The following is a 20,491-nucleotide window of genomic DNA, read 5'->3' as shown; positions in this document are numbered from 1 at the left end:
GTAAGCACAAAAAAAAAACATCATATAGGACAAATGCTTAGGCATGCAACAAATACCAATGACGTTAGTTATCTAATTTAATTGTTTAATAATTAACTATCAGCCCATTTACAGTTTAGGAATTTCCATGCTTTGATTAATTATAATTATTGTTTGTCATAATAATTAATGATTAATCATAATTATTATTGGAGATTTCAACTATGGTAACATTGATTGGAAGGAGGAGAGGACACATGGGAGGAAGGAATTGGATTTTATGCGGTTATTAAGGGATAACTATCTGTGACAGCATGTAATGGAAAATACTAGGGGTCAGAGAGTGCTTGACCTAGTAATTGCATTTGAGAATTTGGCTGTAACGAATATGACCACATTGCCACCAATTGGTGAGAGTGATCATAAGGTCTTGACTTGGGAAGTGGCTAAAGGAGTGGAATTTACAATTAAGACAGGGTATATGTGGAATTATCAGGCTGGTAAGTATGACAAGCTTAGGAGTTTGATTGGTTCAGTGCCATCTAAAAGAAGAGCCTGTGTAGCTCAGTGGATGTGGCGTTTGCACACCATCGCGCTAGGCCGCACGAAGGAAGTCTTGGTTTCGAGTCTAGTCGGCGACTAGAGGAAATTTTTCTAAGCCTTTTTTCGACCGGTTCCCGAGTTAGTCGATCTCTGGCACGGGCAAGCAGGTTTTTCCTCCCGGAAACTCGGGTTTTTCGTCCTGTAAACTCAAGAAAATCGACCGTAGAACCCACATTATTTCAGACATTAAATATGTTGTGTTAGGGTTAGTCACCACGAGATGGCGGCACATTTGAGCCGTCTCTCTTCACAGCGTACCGCTTAATTAGTGATAGGCTTGGGCCATCTGTCTCTGATTGGGTACCAGTGGAGATTGAACTGCCCACTCAGTCTCCAAAAGTTAGATAGGGCTAAATGGCCTCGCCTACTCCCATATTTACGGGAATAAAAAGGCGTTAGCTGATTTTTTTTTTTTTTTTTTTCTGATTAATTATAATCTCCAATTCCAACCTTCACATAAAAATATAACATTCTTCAAGCAAACTACTTCTCATAAGATTATATTTCTTAATTCTATAATCTTGTCAGTTCTGAACCATTTCTTTACAATACAACGTAAGTTAAAATTTTCATTAATGTCTTACAATTACTTTAAAACAGATTCTCTCTATGTGAACATGTATTCAATCTAATGTATATAACAGTTCTATGAATTCAGTCTTTCTAAACAGTCCTTCACATCATAAATAAAAAAAAAAGTTTTTGCAACAAAATTCAACTCACATGACTCCTCTATAGGTACAATGCACTTAGTCGTATTTCCTTTACAGACTTTTTCTGGATATGCTAGGGCTTGATCTATCACTTCAGACGTTTCATGAACACCGTGTTCTCCTCTGGAATTTCTTGTGGGGCTTGAGCACGATCTTCCGCCATTGTAGGCACTTGGATCATCTGTCCTGGGCCGCTATTCGCTCTGTAAGGTTTTGCCTCCAGTTACCCTTCACGACTTCATCTGGGATCTGACGTAGTCCATGGATCGACTCCCTCCTTTTCTCCTGGCATCAAATCTGCCGATGCTCGATAGTCCCTCTATTATCCTTTTATTTGGCTTCTCGCGGGACCCTGCGCGAAGGATTTAGACCCCAGATATTCCTGCGCAAACTTTGAATTAAGGTCTGAGACCCCGTACCTTTCACATGCAAACTCTTATCTTTCTAAAAAGTGCAGAATTCTAGATCTGCCTGAAGGGTACGTTTAATCCCTTTTACAGCATAGTGTAACAGCTTCTGATGTATACCGCCCTCTTTTGCTATTGACCTTGACAGTGGTATCGGACTGCTTTGGTTACAATAGGTTTCTTTTTCACCCAATACTAAGTGATAACAACAATTACATTTCCGAATTCTAAAGTATTGCTCCTGAACTTCTATTTTAAGATATCTGTTTACTCTATTCTAGCATGTTTAATTCCTCTGGGTCTCTATAGATGGGCTTTGGTATTTACTTACATAGATAAATTCTAACATATTTCTCATTTCTAGGGCATTTTCCCTTCAACTACATATTCATATATCTTCTATTTACATAGTATCATGCTAATTTTTCTGGGCTAATTTATATGGGCTGTTAGTATTATTTACATATAAAATTTACAAGTTTACTTTTTTGTGCATTTTTGATGTGACTCTTGTAAAAGTCAATGCAATAAAATTTTGGAAAGATTATGACTCTGCATCAAATTTTACAATAGTATGCATAAGCAAATAGAAGAAATGAGTGGAAGGAGGGTAATTATTATTGGAGATTTCAATTATGGTAACATTGATTGGAAGGAGGAGAGGACACATGGGAGGAAGGAATTGGATTTTATGCGGTTATTAAGGGATAACTATCTGCGACAGCATGTAATGGAAAATACTAGGGGTCAGAGAGTGCTTGACCTAGTAATTGCATCTGAGAATTTGGCTGTAACGAATATGACCACATTGCCACCAACTGGTGAGAGTGATCATAAGGTCTTGACTTGGGAAGTGGCTAAAGGAGTGGAATTTACAATTAAGACAGGGTATATGTGGAATTATCAGGCTGGTAAGTATGACAAGCTTAGGAGTTTGATTGGTTCAGTGCCATGGCAGTAAAACTGCAAGGGCTAGAAGTTGATAGTGCATGGGAAGAAGTTAAGAAGTGTTTGCATGAAGCAATGGCTGACTGTATACCTAGAGTTGGAATAAAAATCAAGTAGGGGTTAAATGGATAAATAGCACCATTAAGCTTGAGGTGAAAAAAAGAAACAACTATGGAGGGAATTTAAGGAGAAAGGTGACCGGCAGGCACATGAACGGTATAAAGTGCAGGCCAGAAGGGTAACGAGTGTGGTAAGAAAAGCAAAAAAAGATTAAAAGAACATTGGCAATGCAGGCTATAGAGAATTCCAAACAGTTTTTTGATATGTTGCAAGTAAAAGAAAAAATGTATATGGCAGAATGATTTTGAAGAATGCCGATGTTAGGGAGGTAACTGAATCAGTTGATATAGTTTAATTACTGAGCAAGCAGTTTACAAGAATATTTCATCCAGGTGGTGACATTGCAGAAATGAATGAACCAATAGATTATATGGGAATTGTGGTGAATGAAGTGAAGGTGAGTAGTCTATTGCAAAATACATCTGTGGGATTGGATGGTATACCAGCTCGTGTCGTACGTGAGGCGGCTAAAGAATTGTCAGTACCCTTCACCATTTTGTTTAATTTGAGTCTGGGAGGAGGTGGAAAGAGGGGAAAATAGTTCCACTGCATAAAGGAGGTTCCATGACTGCTGTTGTAAATTACCAATCGATTAGCATATCAGGAATCGTTGTCAAGATCTTGGAGAAATTAGTCAAGAGAAGAATACAGGATTGGATAGATGAAAATGGGATACTGTATGGGGGACTACATGGTTTTGTGAAGGATAGATCATGCCTCAGTAACTTACTCATTTATAACCCAGAGATGACGGCTGAACTGGATAAGGGTAATGGGTTTACAGTGATTCTACTGGACCTTGCCAAGGCCTTTGACAGGATACCACATGGAACTCTAATCAGTAATCTGGAGCAGATGGGGATGGATATAGGGTTGGTGAGACGGATAGGATGGTGGTTAATGGAGAGATACCAGAGAGTGGTTTATTCAGGAGTTGAGTCCAAAAGACGGCTTGTGACTAGTGGTGTGCTACAGGGTTCTGTTCATGGACCACTACTTTTCAATTTGTTCATTAACGATATAGGAAAGGATCTGAGAGGAAGTGTTGACTTGTTTGCTGATGATGCAAAGTTGGGTAAAGCAATTGTGAGTGCATAGGATGTCAAAATTTTGCAAGATGATTTGGATAGTTTGGAGGACTGGGCTAGGGAAAATGGATGTCAATTTAATGTGGCAAAGTGTAAGGTTATACATTTTGGAGTGAAAAGATTAGCAGCAGTATATCACATTGGAGGAACTGTACTCCAGGAGATTGATGAGGCCAAGGATTTGGGTGTGTTGGTGGATAGGGAGTTGAAGTTTAGGTGGAATATCGCAAAAGTGGCTAAATCAGCTCATCAAATCACTTGGCTTCTGAAAAATACTTTAACAAGCAGAGACAAACAAGTTATTGTTCCTCTGTATCGAGCCTTGATAAGACCCCATCTAGAATACTGTGCCCAGATATGGGCACCAGGGTTTTTTCTTGATGGAGAGGAGGTGGAGAGGATCCAGAGACGAGTGACCAAGATGATAGCAGGTCTGTGGAATGAACCTTATGAGAACAGGTTGAAGATTTGTGGGTTGCAAAAATTGGTTGATAGGCGGAAAAGGGGTGATATGATTGAGACATTCAAATTACTGAAGGGTTTCTATAGGATTGATCCAGAAGATATTTTTGAGAATAGGACTGGTGGTGGGAGGACTAGGGGTCATACATGGAAGCTGGGCAAGAATGTGGTTAGCAGGGGGTGTTAGAGCTAGGTTTTTTACTTGGAGAGTGGTGAATGAGTGGAATAAGCTGCCAGAGTCTGTTGTGGGTGCTATGACCGTGAATGAGTTCAAGGCGAGGTATGATAGATACTGTGTGAATGTGAAATAGTTGTTCTTGACATGATGTTAGGACCTCCCTCGATGAGTCTATCGACTCCTTGGAGTTGCCCGAAATAATAATAATAATAGTTTTATGACTGTAAATCCGTGTGTATTCACAGGGTTGGTCTGCCTGTTCTGAGGGATGAAAACAACAAGTTTCTGGTTCAAAAAACTCTCTGCCTCCATATGAGACCAGTTAACTCACCTTTAGTCAAAAGAAACCAGATAAAGGTTCCTCACATGATAGATGGAAATCGAACTCGAGTCTTTCCGACTAAAGGGTTGCATCTATGCCAACTGAACTATGGAGGCTCTAGAGATTCTCATGCCATTGTATAAGGCCTCATCATATAAATGATTGTGTAGAGATTTGGTCACCAGGTTTTCATGGTGACGAGGATTATGTTGAAAGGTCTAGAGAAGATTCACAAAGGTGGTCAAGTTTTTGGAATGTGGAATATGAGGATTGATAGAATATAAATTACAAAGCCTCATGAATACTAGGAGGAGGGGGGGGGGTTTGATTAAGCAATACAAGCTAGTCAGAGATTGTTATCAGGTTGCCATGGAAGAGATTTTTCATAGAATGGGAGAGGGTAGAACAAGAGGCCATCACTGGAAACTGTATAAGGAGGGTGTGAGCAGAGGAGTGAGTTCTTTGCATGACAAGTGCAATGCATTGCCTGAGTGTGTCGTGAATATAGGCACATTAAATCAGTTTAAGGTATTGGATGAGCTTTGTGTAATAGTGTGTACCTACCACAATGAGTCTCTGACTCCATAGAGGTCAGATGTTAATAAATATTATTATCTCCTTTTAATTTTAACAAAATTCACACTTCTTGTGAGTACGATTTCTAGGTCTCAAATTATACAGCCTTTCACTATTTTCACTAGATTTATCAACTGTAATTTGTGAATTATAACTTTCTTTCAGAAACATTTGATAAATCCAAATCTCTATTACAAATATGTGTTATTCATCTCTCTTTTATAACCTTCTAATCTTATTTAACTTTGTGGATTTATAATTTCTTAGTGTTAAATTTTCACTTACAGTTTTAAAAGACTGGCTATCTTGTTTGTAGTATCTAAGTTAGAAGAGGACGCAGGTTCTGTAATACTTTCTGAATCTGGGTATATACACACTTATAATACTTCGACATTAACTCATCTGAATTACAATTGTTTTCATGATTTGAATAGTGGTCATGCTGCTAATTCGTATTTTGTAGTTTCTCTTTAGAGAACTTAGGTTTAAACTTACTTAGGTATATAACTAGATGAACTTTTGAAAATTATCATTACTATTTTTCTGTCTTAAACTTTCTAAGAATTAGCATGATATTTTGGCGTATTCAACTATCATTCCTCAATAGGTATAATCTTAATTTATCAGAATGTAAATTTAGTATTTTAGTTAGATTTTTTTTACATCTTGTATTTTTAAATTTAATGGAAATAACTGTTCTAATATCCTCTTGCTGAAGAACCTGAAGCTGTTTTACCTAATTTAACACCCTTTATTTTTATTATTTTCCTGTCCTCCATGGAGAGCCACAGGACTCAGTGTAGGAGGTCAATACTAGTCAACATAAAGTCCATCATGCCACTCCTTAAAATCATCCACTGTCTGCACATTCATCGCCCTCTTCATCTACCCAACAGCAGGTGAATAAAGATACAATACTCTATTGTGGGAAGCACATCTTTGTAAAGATAGGTCTTGTCTTAATAATTTAATCAAATTTTATAATAAATGTGGCTGCAGAATTAGATAAAGGAAATGGCTACATCATGATACTTTTGGACTTCGCAAAGGCATTTGACAATGCATTCCATATTTCTACCACTCTCCACACAAAAACTTGCTTCTTACCCTTTTACTCACCAATTTCTTTTACAACTTCCAGGGATGCCCTTTGTTCTTGTTCTTTTCCCTTGTTCTAACCATATGAAAAATTTTCTCAGTGTTAATACGATAATTACCCTTCAACAGCTTAAATATCTCAATCATATCCTCCCTTTGCTTTCTGTCCACAAAACTCTGCAGTCCACATGCCCTCAGTCTATCCTCATAATCAACACTTTACAGTCCTGATATCATTTTTCTTATCTCTCTCTGCACTCTTTCCAAGGTTACTTCATCCCCTTCAAATCCCAGTGACCAGATCTGAGCACATAATCCAGATGCAGTCTGATCAAAGTTTTATACAATGGGATCAACACACATATCTCATGGTCAACATTGCCACGATTCTCCAAGATGTCTTCACAACCTTTGCAATATGTCCTTGGAACTTCAAATCTTTATCCACAACTACCCCAAGATACTTTGCTTTCTCTACTTCTTCCAGTATAACTTCAAGTGAATATGAAGCATCCCATCCATGGATCCCAAATTTAAAGTGGTCATTAAATAGCTCAACGATGTTATTATGTCATCTATACTGGTCACCTGAATCCCATCACCATCTAGCAAGGTAATCCATCCACAATAATTTTTTCCTCCTACTTGCCAAATAGCAAAAAGTCTCGGGATTCTCCTTGGATTGTAGTGCCACTCTCCTCTCATATTTTAATTTTTCTCTTCTTGCACTAAGTATCTCCCATGCACTAATGACTCCTCTCTTCCTTCAAATTCTTTTATCCATTGTACTGCTGCAAGTTGGTTTCTAAGTCAATAATAGTTTACTGCCTTATAATTTCACAAAACTTCCTTCTGTTTTGATACCCTCACATGCCTATTCATCCTCCAAGGCAGGACTACATGGTCACTCTCACAAACAGGGTAAAGTGTCATAATCAGATCCTCTGAAGCTTAAGACTAACTTTATTATCTAAAGTTAGTCTTAAGACTAACTTTATTATCTATTATCTTAGTCCTGATCATTTAGCACTTTTAAGTGCTAAATGATCAGGACTAAGATTCTTATATTTTTTTTAAATCTATTTAGGAATGCTCATTTTCTGGGAACTAAAGTCTACTAGTTTCTGCTATGAGTTTATTAACACCTGAGTTTCTTTCTACTACATCTTCAAGACATTCATCAATATTTGAGAAACCCGAGTTAATGCGTGCATATCTTAACTTATTTTTAAGTTAGGATCAAAACCACATAGTCAAAAAACAGGTTTTTCCTTAATAGCAGAATGAACTGCTGTTCTACAAGCAAATAAAGTTTGTGACAAGTACGAATTGCAGTTTAACATTTTAGCATTAGCTAGTTTGGAAAATGTCTGTTTTAAAGCTTTTCACACATTCCATTACATAAATGCAACATAAGGTCTGCTGCCAAGTTTGCTTGTTGATCTACCTGCGACGTTAATACTAGTACTTAAGTGCCGCTTGGCACTGGTAGATGGCTGAAGAAGCATGTCTATTTAATATTTATTTTTATAGGATTTTATGTCAAGTATCAAATGCACAGCATTCCTTGTGAATCTGGAAAGCATCTTACAATTCTAAATACTGCAGTATAGCTTATTGGCCCATAGGCTTCATTAAAATTATTTTTTATTTAATCGTGTTTTAATGTTAAGTAGTTATTTTTTCAAAATGGCCAACAGGCCACGGCAAAGAGCTCAGCAGGCCACAATTGGCCCATGGGCCATGCGTTGAACACCCCTGTTATAGGGTAAGGGTCCAATTATATCAATAGCTACAACTTGAAATGGTCTAACTGGGTATGGGAAAAGGGTGTAGAGATGCCTTGCCTCTAAAGGTGAACCTAATCTGGCATAACTGACAGGATTTCACATATGTATTAATATCATTTCTCATACATTATGTGCCAGGTTTTCTCAAATTCTTGATGGCCAGCTAGATCAAAATTATGAAAGTATAGAGAATTCAAGATTTCATTCTCATTGGAGCTAAAATTCTTATTTTTATTTTACTCCCATCCATTTGCCTTGATAGAAGCAAACCATCCTCATCTAAATAGAGCATTTGAACAACAACAAAAAAATCATCATGAACAGATTCATCCCTTTTAATTTTTTTTTTTTTCCATATACATTTTTCAAAATGTGTATGGAAGGTGACAGAGGCAAAAGAAATAGTTGAGTTGTTGAGCGATCATTTTCAAAGGTTTATCATCCAGGTGGAGATTTTTCAATTGCAGATGTGACAGAGATTCGTGTCAAAATTGAGGCAGATGTGAATGCAGTAGTGGGACTGGATGGAATGTCAGCCCATGTTACTATATGAATGTGCAAGGGAATTGGCACTCCCTCTGTTGAAGTTGTTCAATCTAAGTCTCAGCTTGCAAGGTTCTAAGGGAGTGGAAAGTGAGTAAGATAGTTCAATTACATAAAGGTGGCTCCAAGAGAGAAGTAGCAAACTACAGACCAATTAATATCTCAGGAATGTTGCTAAAGTATTGAAAAATTGGTTAAAGAAAAAAATCCAACAGTAGGTAGATAAAGATGCAATACTCTATGGTGGGCAGCATATCTTTGTAAATATAGGTCTTGTCTTAATAATTTACTCACATTTTATAATTAACGTGACTGCAGAATTGGATAAAGGAAATGGCTACATGATACTTTTGGACTTTGCAAAGGCATTTGACAGAATACCACATTGAAAAATATTACAAAAGTTGGAGCAAATGGGAATATATATGAACCTAGTAGCATGGATAGGGGAGTTGCTGGCAGACAGACACCAAACAGGAGTATATGGTGCATTGGAATCCAGGAGAATGAGGTACTCCACTAGTCACTCTCATTCTGTACTAGGGGCTACTACTCTTTAATTTGTATATCAATAACATAGGGAAAGAGTTAAGGGGATGGGAGATATTCAGTTGTTTGCTGATGATGAAACTGGGGAGGGCAATAGTTGATAGAGGCGATGTAGATTCACATTGCCTCTATGAACTATCCTCCTGCAGGATGGTTTAAATAAATTGGCACTGTGGGCAAAGAATAACTATTGTCAATTTAATGTTGCAAAATGTAAGGTTGAAAAGGTTGCATACTGTGTATCACATTAATGGTACTGAATTGCAGGAAATCGATGAGGCCAAGGACTTATGGATAAGGGTTGAGAGAGCATACTGCAAAAAATTCGTAAAACAGTCCAAAGGATTGCGTGGATGTTGAAAAACATGATAATAAAAGACAGGGAAGTTATTATCCCTCTCTATAAGGCTATGTTTGGCCACATCTTAACTATTGTACACAGATTTGGTTATATAGGTTTCTTGGGAATCACGAGATGGTAGAGAGAATTCAGACAGGTGACCAAGCTGGTGACAGGTCTATGGAATGCTCCCTATGAGGATATGTTGGTGTGTGTATAGGTGGAAAAGAGGGGACATCATAAAAACTTAAAGGGGATTCATAAAATTTAAAAGGAAATTTTTCAATATATGAAAAATGGTGAGATAATTAGGGGTCATCTGTGGAAGTTGAGTAAGTGTGCAAACTAGATTTTTTCAGGAGAGTGGTGAATGAGTGGAATAGATTGCTGTAATTAGTTGAGTATCTTGACAGTGAATGAATTTCAGATGAGGTATGATAGGTTTGGTGTATGTAACAGTTAGTTCGGGTCTCCCCATAAACAAGTCTCCAGAATACACGAAGATACTGTTTAATAACAAAATTAAATTTCACTTATAGATATTACCTACACTCAGTCTTTACATATTCTAGTTCATTTGGGATACATCATCATCAAATTCCGGACATGTACCCTCAAGGGGTGTACAGGATATTATGATAGTACTACATGAAGAATTACATCATTACTAACTTCCTATCAACAATTTTCCTCCAAATTAATCTGTTATCTGTCAAGATTCCAACATTATCAGATCTTATATTTCTGTCTTCTAAGGCAGTGCTTCCCTAACTTCTGGATGTCAGGGCCCCCTTTACAAAAATTAAAATATTTCACGGACCCCCTCGAAAAAAAAATTGTAATAGAGAGATATATTATTATAATATTTATTGTATTTATATTCAATACAAAACATACACAGCGAATATTGCAAAAATCAAATGCATGTATTATTTTTTGCCTCTTACCGTTTGGTTCTGAAGACAATGTGGGCTGTTCTGGTAAAATATGAAATACTGTCCTTTTTTTTTTTTTTGAGTCTATTTCTGCTTCTTCTGATTGTTCGCGGGAATTTTTTTTTTATTTTTTATCAGCCACTTCTCCATCTTAGGGTTAAATTTTTTAATGTAGAATAGGTCAAATAATATCACTACTTACCGATACTGGCACACCACAGACTGATAACAGGAAATTAGTGAATATTACCTGAATAAGGGAATTTCCGGACCAGGAACATTTTTCTCTTTTGTGACTTTTCTCCCTTTACGGTAATTAAGCCTAACGCAAAACAGACAGCAAAGGCAGGTTATTAAAACGTGCATATGATTGGTGCGGTATTAACAAAAGATCGCGCAACCGAAAGATAAAAGCATAGCTGACAATTGAGTTGAAATGCTAACTCTCTCTTCGACCAAATTCCATATGTGAAACTGCCATAACATTCATTATATATATATATATTACTTAGTTTTAACACGTTCGGTTGAATTTTATTGTTGCCTTGGGAAATCAAATTCACACACATCTCATTAATAACAATAGTTTTTAGTTAGATACTGTGTTTGCCCATGCAACATATGATTTTGTTTCAGTCTATACAGCATAGTTTCTGTATGAGGGGAAATGTGATTCATTAATTAGTGTGTTTTTATCCCAGTTGTCTGTAATTGCACTATTTGTTGAGAAATACATTACACAGACTCCTCATACCTTATTCACTGGCATAATAAAAGTACTTGTTTTTATTGCCTCTGCAGTATAGTGGTTGTTAGGGAGGGGTGTTGTTTACCACTGGAAGCAAGTTACTGTCTCCCCACATGAACTTGTTTAAGCTTTTTTTCATGTGTGAAGTATATGCGAAACTTTTATTGGTAACAGAAAACTAGCTCGGATGACAGTGATAATATAAAACGAGTTTTGATATGTATATAAAGTCAATATCAACAGTCCCTGATTATGAGAACGCGTGATGAAAGGGACAGGGAGATTTGAAGCTTCCCTGGAGAGCATTTGAAGTAAATACAATTAACCACTGCTTTGAAATTAAACATATGAATAAACAATATTTACTAATATTCATTAAGCGCCGAAATACGCAGGAAGCAAAGTTTGTGAACCAACACCAATGTGCGAATTTTTCCATTAAAATATAAAAAATAACAAAAAAGAAATAATAAAAGTTAAATACGTTTCTTTTAAAATAAAAAAAAAATCTACTTAGTCTTAAAACATTTTAAATTTGTTTTCATTATTTCACGGCCCCCCTGAACAAAACCTACGGCCCCCAAGGGGGCCGCGGCCCACAGTTTGGGAAGCGCTGTTCTAAGGCACTTTTTACTGTATCAATCCACCTATATTTTGGTCTTCCTCTGGATCTTTTACCTGCAAACCTGGCAGAGAACAGTTGTTTTGCTAATCTTTCCTCGCCCATTCTGTATGACCATACCACCTGAGATTAGCTCTGCTAACACATTCCTGGATGCTGACAATGTCCAGTTCTTTCCTAATATCTTCATTTTTAATATGATATTGCCCCTGATACCATCTGTTGACGCGTCTAATCTTTCTCAGGACTATCATATCTCCAGTCTCTAGTCTTTGGTAAAGTGTTTTAATTCTGACCCAGCTCTCAGATCCATAAGTTAAAATTTATTTGAACACTGTCTTGCATACACCTAATTCAGTGTTTTGACTAATTTCTCTCTCTTATTCTATATAAATTTATTCAGTTGACTTTCTTACCATACTGGCATTGTTGATTCTGTTGTCTATTTCCATATTTAATTTACCATCTTCACCAGCAGCAGCTCATCCATAAAAGCTGCAGCCCCTCCAGTATAAAATGAAAGTTACTGTTTTATTATTGTCGTTCTTAAATTTTTATATATTTATCTAAAAAATGTTATTTTCTTGTTTGTAATATAATACTGGTCAATTGTATTTTATATAATTCATTTTGTAGCAATAGCTGTATTTTGCAATAGTCATTATGTGTGGGCTAGTATCAGTACTGGCTAGTATATGCAACATTGGAGCAGCATTCAATGCAGACTGCAACAACCTGCTGCCTAGTGGGGATAACGTAGTGGGAGTAACGAGTGATTTACGTGCAGTTTGGGATAGTAGTATTGCAACCCAAAATACGTTGCTACTAAATGAGCACAAAAAACACAAATTAAAGTCATCGTCATTATCATACGTAAATATTGTGCAGTTTATCTTTTTCCATTAAATTCTAGCATTTAATTTATATCTTCGTAGAAATGAACGGAGAGAAGAATTCTGTTAAATATTCTTAAATTAAGTTATATTTTAGTTTTTATTAATGACATGATTTTTTCAAAAAAGTTATTATTTTTTTTTACTTTTATTGCTACAGCCCCACCACTACAAATTCTTACAAACTGCCACTGGTCTTCACTAAAAAATTATGCCTAAGTAGTGGAAATGTTTTACTTGTTCTATAGGTTCTCCATTCACAATGCAGTATATTTTCAATGCTTCTGCCTATTGTCTTTGTTTTGCTATTGCTGATTTTCATGTCAAATTTATTACAACAGTTATTCAATTTAGTCAGGGAATCATGCATACTTGTGCTGAATTTATTTAAAAGTATAACGTCATCTGCATAAAGTAAAGAGCTGAGATTAACATCTTCAATTTTGATATCAGGTTTAATACAGCTTTCCTTCATAATATGATCCAAATAGATAACAACAGAGGGGATAATGTACATCCTTGTCCGACACCAGATTTAATATCAAACCATCTTCCCGTACTTCCTTCAATTCTGACTGCTGACTTACAACTCAAACAAAGACTAAGTATTGCTTGATATAATGTCCCATTGACACCATATAACTGTAGCATTTCGAATAGCTTCTCTCTCTTGGTGCCTTGTCATATGCATTTTTCAGATCTACAAAACTTAAATACAGATATTTGTTATATTCCAATGATTTTTCAACTATCTGTCGTAAAGTGAAAATCTGATCCTGACAGCCTCTATTTGGCCTGAATCCAGCTTGTTCTTCACCAAGCTTCTCTTCCACAATCCCTCTCAACTGTTTCTCAAGTATACTTGCATATATCTTACCAAGAACACTCAGTACAGAAATACCTCTGTAATTCTCGCATTCAGTTTTATTTCTCTTTTTATATATGGGTACTATTGAGAGTTTTACTCCAATCATCTGGAATTTTTTCCTCTGTCCAGGCCTTCAGAACTATGCAGTGCAGCTGCTGCAAGACTTTTATAGCCCCATACTTGAGTATTTCTAGTTGAATATCAGAAATTTCACCATTCTACATTTCAAGCTTTTGATGGCTTTTTCTACTTCAAGTATGGATATGTATTCCTGATTGCATGTCTGCTGAGTGTTTTATTAGCACTGTGCTGTCACTGCTTGTTTCATTTAACAATTTTTCTAGGTAATTACTCCATACTTTAAGGATATCTTTTTCTCCTGTTTTTATGTCACCTTTATCATCTCTAATTCCTTTTACAGCACTCTTTCCTCCATTTCTGGGCTTTTCCAACCTTCAGAATATTTTGCCACCTTCATGATATTTATTTTCTATGCTCTTGCCAAAGTCTTCCCAAGACTTTTGTTCAGTGAGTTTACATATTGTTTAGCTTTCTTTCATTTGTCTCTGTATTCTTCAAGAGCACAAGCTGACTTATTTGCCAGGAACTTTTGATATGCTTTCTTCTTTTCCTTCATTGCCTCTTTAACTTCCAGTGTCCACCATGGAGTTCTGATTTTTCTATCCTTGCAGACAATCTCACCACACGCCTCTCTGGTTGAATCAATCAATGTTTACTTCAGGGCTTGCTACTGAATCTCCTAGGTTTGGTTCCTGTTCTCAAACTCTTTCATTTTTTCTTCAATAATGTTTGCATATTTTAGTCTACAGCTTACATCTGAGAGCTGCTAAACTTTTATTCACTTTAAAACTTTCTTACATGCAGGGGTGTAGTCGGGCCAGGACGATGCCTGGTACTTTTTTAAAACTATCAAAATTTTTAAATTCATTACAATAAATTATAAAAATTATAGTAATGAGACTTAAATATCAGCTTATAATGCATTTCCAGCTTTTGGTTAAAAAACAGCAGCTTGCTGCTCTTATCATTTTTGTTTCAGAAAACAAGCCAATCTCTTTGCCATATGGTCATTGCAATAATAATAATAATAATAATAATAATAATAATGAGGCACTTCGTGCTCTGGATTTTTGTTTCCAAGGTATAAGCTTTTTCTTTTAGGACTACACCCCTGCTTACATGTTCTTCTTTTCAATATGAAATTCAATTTTATCCTGCACAGGACTAAATGGTGATCACTTCAAAATTCAAATCCTCTGTACACTCTAGTTTCCTGCACCAGGGAGAAAACAACACTATCAACAATAATATAGTCAATGAGACTTTCTTCTCTCCATGTGAATTTATTATTATTATTATTCAGGCCTCCATGGAGTCAAAAGGCTTATCGCAGGAGGTCCTTCCTAGGAAATACAAAGTCTATCAAGACTCATCATGGGAGGTCGATTGTAGGAAACACAAAGTCTATCATTCCACACCTTAAAATCATTAACTGTTCTTACTCTCACCACTCTATGAGGCAATGCATTCCATGGTTCAACCACCCTCCATGCAAAGAAACCACTCCTCACCCTCTTGCTCACAGTTTCCTTTCGTAACTTCCAGGAATGGCCCCTTGTCATCACTCCTTCCTGCTTTTCAACCAAGTGAAAGAACTCCCCAGTGTCAACCCTGTAACCACCTCTCAACAATTTAAAAGTCTCAATCATATCACCTCTCCTTCTTCTATCCACCAAACTCTGCAGTCCACATTCCCTCAGCCAATCCTCATAACTAACATTGTACAGTCCTGAAACCATCTTTGTTATCTTCCTTTGTACCCTTTCCAGTTAATTTAGCCACCTCAAATCCTGGGAACCAAATCTGAGAACAATAGTCTAAATGTGGTCTGATCAGGGTCTTATTTTGCCATCTGTCTAGGTTATTCAAATTCTCTTGCAGGGCTACCACATTTGCACTATTACTAATAACTCTTCCCAGCTTCACATCATCCACAAACAACTGAATATCCCCCTGCAATCCACTGACAATGTCATTGATATAAAGGTTAAACAATATAGGTCCCAGTACTGAGCCCCATGGGACCGCCCTTGTAACCCTCTGCCCCACCATACAAAACTCTCTGATACCTATGAGACAGCCAATCCTGAATCCAGTTGACCAACCTGACATCCAAACCCATGTGCTGTAACTTAAATATCAACTTATCATGTGGCATCCTGTCAAATGCCTTTGCTAAATCCAAGAAAATGCTACTATATGCCTTTCCCTCATCTACTGCTCTTGTAACTTTATTATAAAAGGCTAGCATATTACTAAAACAAGAGCACCCCTTCACAAATTCATGTTGACTCTCACAGATAACATTACCCTCATCTGCCCATTGCTGTATACAGTCCCTAACTAATTTCTCCAAGATCTTAACAACTACTGATGACACACAAACTGGCCTATAATTAGACACTTCCAGTCTGCTTCCACCCTTATGCAATGGCACTATTTTACCTTCCTTCCATTCCCTGGGCACCTTTCCCGTAGCAAGACTTTTATTGAAAAGCCAGGTCAAAGGAGCTGTCAGTTCTTTAGCACATTCTCTCAAACCTCGTGGTGAAATACCATCCAGTACCACAGCTTTTCTGACATCCAGAGTACTCAGTATTTTTAACACACTCTCCTCCTGCACTTTTTTTATGTTTTAACATTGTGTTAGTGAAACCAGTCCATGTTCTGAGCAGAAATTCAACAGGTATGTGCCATTATTATTAGCTTTGCTCTTTTCTCCAAAATATTTTTGTGTATCTGACAATCATTTCCTACTCTGCTATTTATATTGCCAACAAGGACCGACTCTTCCCTCAAAAATATAAAAAAATTTTTTTTTTTTTTGGAAAAAATGTACAACCATAACATGTGAATCAGTCACTGATATTCAGATAGATGACTATATAAATACAGCATGATTATCCAGTCAAATTTGGGATAATTCTCATTACTAAACTGTTCATTTCATGAACAATATCATATGAAAATGTGTAGTCCAGCCAAGTATAGTACTTATTCTGGTTAATGTTCTTAGCAAAGAAAAAAGATGATAGCAAGAGTTTGCAAAAAACTTGGAAAGTCAGGATTTTTTTTGTGTTAGAGATGATTTATGCTTTCAGTCTCAGGATAGCTTAAATCATCTCCAATATAAATTTACAAGTATCACCTTCATGTATGACAGTTAACCTTCAAAGTGAAATGTCCTTATAAAGGAGATCTTTCCAACTGAAGGACGCATGTTGCAGAACTGTCATGATTGTACGACAGAGTAACTCCAGCATTAAAGATATGATAAAGATTATTTTTTCTAATCATTCAGGTAATTTTGCTTGCAAAAGAGGCAAACTGAATTGACTGATGCTTATTTAAGATGATAGTGTCAAATGACCAGGATTAACATAAACCATATTAAAATTAACAAAGAACCCAGGAGACAGGTAGTGAAAAAAAAGATTCAGAGGTGATTAATCAAAATAGTATCAAGTGTGTGGATGTTGATTTTAAGGCTATATTAACAAATCTTTGACAGTTGAAGAGTTTAGTACATAAGAATGGGGAAAAAGATATAACAGAAACATAATTGCTAAAGGAATTTTTACAGGCCAGATGCAGGGATATTTTTAATACATGAAGATGAAACATATACAGAGAGAGGGAGAGAGAATAACATTATCCCTTTATTAAGGGAGTGATCAGCAAGTATGCAAGGTCTAGGATATTTCACTTGGCAAAAAAATATTACATCTTTCTTTTTTTAAGGAGAGACATGATATGCATTTTTGTGTGTTAGTCTGAGGTTCCCTGATGAGTACTAGCACTCCATGAAAGTGCATGGGTAGTAATATTAGATAACGCCACACAATCAAAATTTGATTTGTATAAGCTCGCATTATTATTATTTTTTTTTATATTACCTGTTTTGGAGTTTGATTAAGAGACTTGTTCTCATTCCCTCCAGGTACTGATGATGATTCTAACACTGTACATTGGCTACTTGGTCCAACATCTCGAACAGGAATGTGATCATCTTGACTAGAGTCTTCACCATTGTTCATATTACCTGAAAGAAATATATATATATATGTTCCAATATATACGTGTCTATTTGTATCTATAAAATCTAAATTCATCACACAGTAATCCCCAGATTACAGTTCAGTCAAAATATTAGGACCATCCTGTCATTTCATAATTGAAGACATTGCTGCAATTTGCTGAAAAAAGAGTTATAAGTTGCATCGTATGTAAAAAAAAAATCACTGAACAGATTGGTATAAGAATGAAGCAGCTCCAATTAGCCAGTGCAGAGTTATAATGATTATAGTACTTGCACCTTACAACTTTGCAACTAATATTCATGATTGCAATTTTAATAAAACTGTGTTGTTTGATATTTTCTGATATAATCTCATGTAGTAAAAAATAGTTTTATAACAATATTTTTTTACTTAGTTTAGTTATTTACCTTAGTGTATTTGTATGCAATTTGGTGCAAAAAGAGATAGCTTCAAATTTTGAAAATCCATCCAACTCTGAGAAAAACAGGATTTAACCTTAATAACAGTGCTCATATATGTATTCATATGTATTTTAGATGTCTTTGTAGAATTTTTTGTGTGTTGTATTCTCTTGTATTTATTTGTTCGATCATTCTCTTTCTCTTGTTCTCTTTCTCCTTCTTTCACTCTATATTTAATTCCTTTATGAGTGAGTGAGTGACTATCAATTTATCTTCAGTTAGCTTTGTCACTCTATGCTACATTTAAATATCTCGGATACCATGAAAATTCTGGAAATTTATTTTTATTTAATGACTGCGTCACCAGGATTCTCTTGGGAGGTATTTGGGATATTCTGTGGCCTCCATAGGATATACTATGCTTAATTAAGAATCTTAATTACTGAGTCGTGGCTATTCCTCGAAACTTCTGCTCACAGGTTCATAATTTTTTTTTTTTAGAGACAGTGCATTGTGTAAAGATCAGAAATATAATATAATTACTATATTAAATTCCCCTTAATTGCATCTTACGCTACAAGTTATGATATTGCAACATACAGGGTGTTCGGGATAAATTTGACAGTTTCGTAAGGAAAAAGAAAATCTTCTTTGTATCTATTAAATTTAATGAATTGACAAAAAACATTACAGGCAGAGTTAATTACAATACTATCAACAAGATTTACTCAAAATAACCACCATTAGCATCGATCACAGCTTCAATTCTGCTTCGGAACCTCGAACAAGCTGATGCTACAGTCTCCCTGGGAAGGGCTGCAAAAACTGTTTTAATTTTATCCATTAACTGGGCTTTTGTATTACTGGAAGTGCGATTGGTGTCTTTTTCAACTGCGCCCCATACAAAATAATCCATGGGGTTAAGGTCTGGGGAGTTTGGAGGCCAAACATTTGGACTGGTGAAGTCGTAGAAATTTTCAGACAACTATTTTCGACTTTTCCCAGAGGTGTGGCAAGGGGCCGAATCCTGCTGCCATACATACGGCCTACCATTGGCTACCCTTGTTATCCAGGGCTTGACTACAGTTAGCAACTCCACGAACAAAGCCCGAATTCCAATGCCAGGGTTCTTCAACACCTGTTCCTGCAGATTTGCGAGGAATTCTGCTGTACGAACGCAATCAGATTGTCTGCTAGGGATCTTTCTTCTTGCTACATCCTCGTAGTCACCATTGCAAGTCTCTAGTTCATGCCTGATTGTTTTTACTGTATTCAGGGAGCATTGGGCAGCAGTCGTAATATCCTTATTTTGATGGCGGGCACGAATCATCATGATACAAGTTATTCTCTTCCATGAGTCAGGTGGGTTCCAGCTATCCATCCTTTCTGACATCTTGTATATGAATGAAGAAGGGTCCAAACTTTTAAATGAAGAGAAGTGTGTGTTAATACATGTAACTTACGGAAAAATATAATTAATTATAAATATGTCAAATTTATCCCGAACACCCTGTATATATATATATATATATATATATATATATATATATATATATATATATATATATATACACACACACATTCTCAATCATGCACATAAAGTAATAATTTTTAAAACTAGAGTTACAGTTACGAGTTCTACAATTCTAATTACAAGCTTCCATTTTATGCTCAATCATACAATATATCTCCAATTCCAGGCTTCTCAATCCGTGACAATGAAATTATCTGACTTAGCAATGTTTTATGGATTCTCAGCCCAGCCAATCCTCTACAAATTCAAATAAAAGTATGATAAAATCTACTCACAGTTCTATATTTGCACACTTAGTTCTATCAGTCCTCTATATCTTTACCAGCTCTGTAGACTGCTCTTCCATCCTAACACACTCTTCCCTGTCGTATACGGTCTCATAGTTGTCGTTGTTCGGTGGCTCACTCCCGGGACTTGAAGCATACTGTCGCCGACGGTTCAGAGTCTATTGCAGGTGTCCGGCATCCATTGCATGATGCAGGCTTATTCACTCGCAGTGCATGATGGTATGTTGCTCTGCTCCTTTGGTGCTTCTCCTGCCCATGGGCCACATTCTTCAACTTCGAATGAACCGACAATCTGCAGTTTTTCTTTCTTAGAACGTTTCCTATATACGACTCTGAGAGTCCCTAGTCTAAGGGTCAGAGACCCCG

At 36.3% G+C, this 20,491-nt stretch overlaps 1 protein-coding gene across 3 annotated transcripts in view; it reads right to left on the bottom strand.

The window, feature by feature from the left end:
* The window catches only part of Girdin (protein girdin), a 576,472-nt gene that overhangs the window by 22,472 nt on the left and 533,509 nt on the right, over positions 1-20,491 (bottom strand). For all 3 annotated transcript variants that reach the window (XM_090411135.1, XM_090411137.1, XM_090411136.1), the window contains exon 30: positions 17,760-17,905. In XM_090411135.1, the coding sequence (XP_090267261.1) occupies positions 17,760-17,905 (146 nt within the window). The remainder of the gene's footprint in view (positions 1-17,759; positions 17,906-20,491) is intronic.

The sequence above is a fragment of the Typopeltis vanoorti genome, chromosome 21 (genome assembly GCF_054136105.1).
Source record: "Typopeltis vanoorti isolate ZY-2024b chromosome 21, IOZ_Tvanoo_1.0, whole genome shotgun sequence".
Lineage (NCBI taxonomy): Eukaryota > Metazoa > Arthropoda > Arachnida > Uropygi > Thelyphonidae > Typopeltis > Typopeltis vanoorti.
This window is presented reverse-complemented; position numbering and strand designations above follow the sequence as displayed.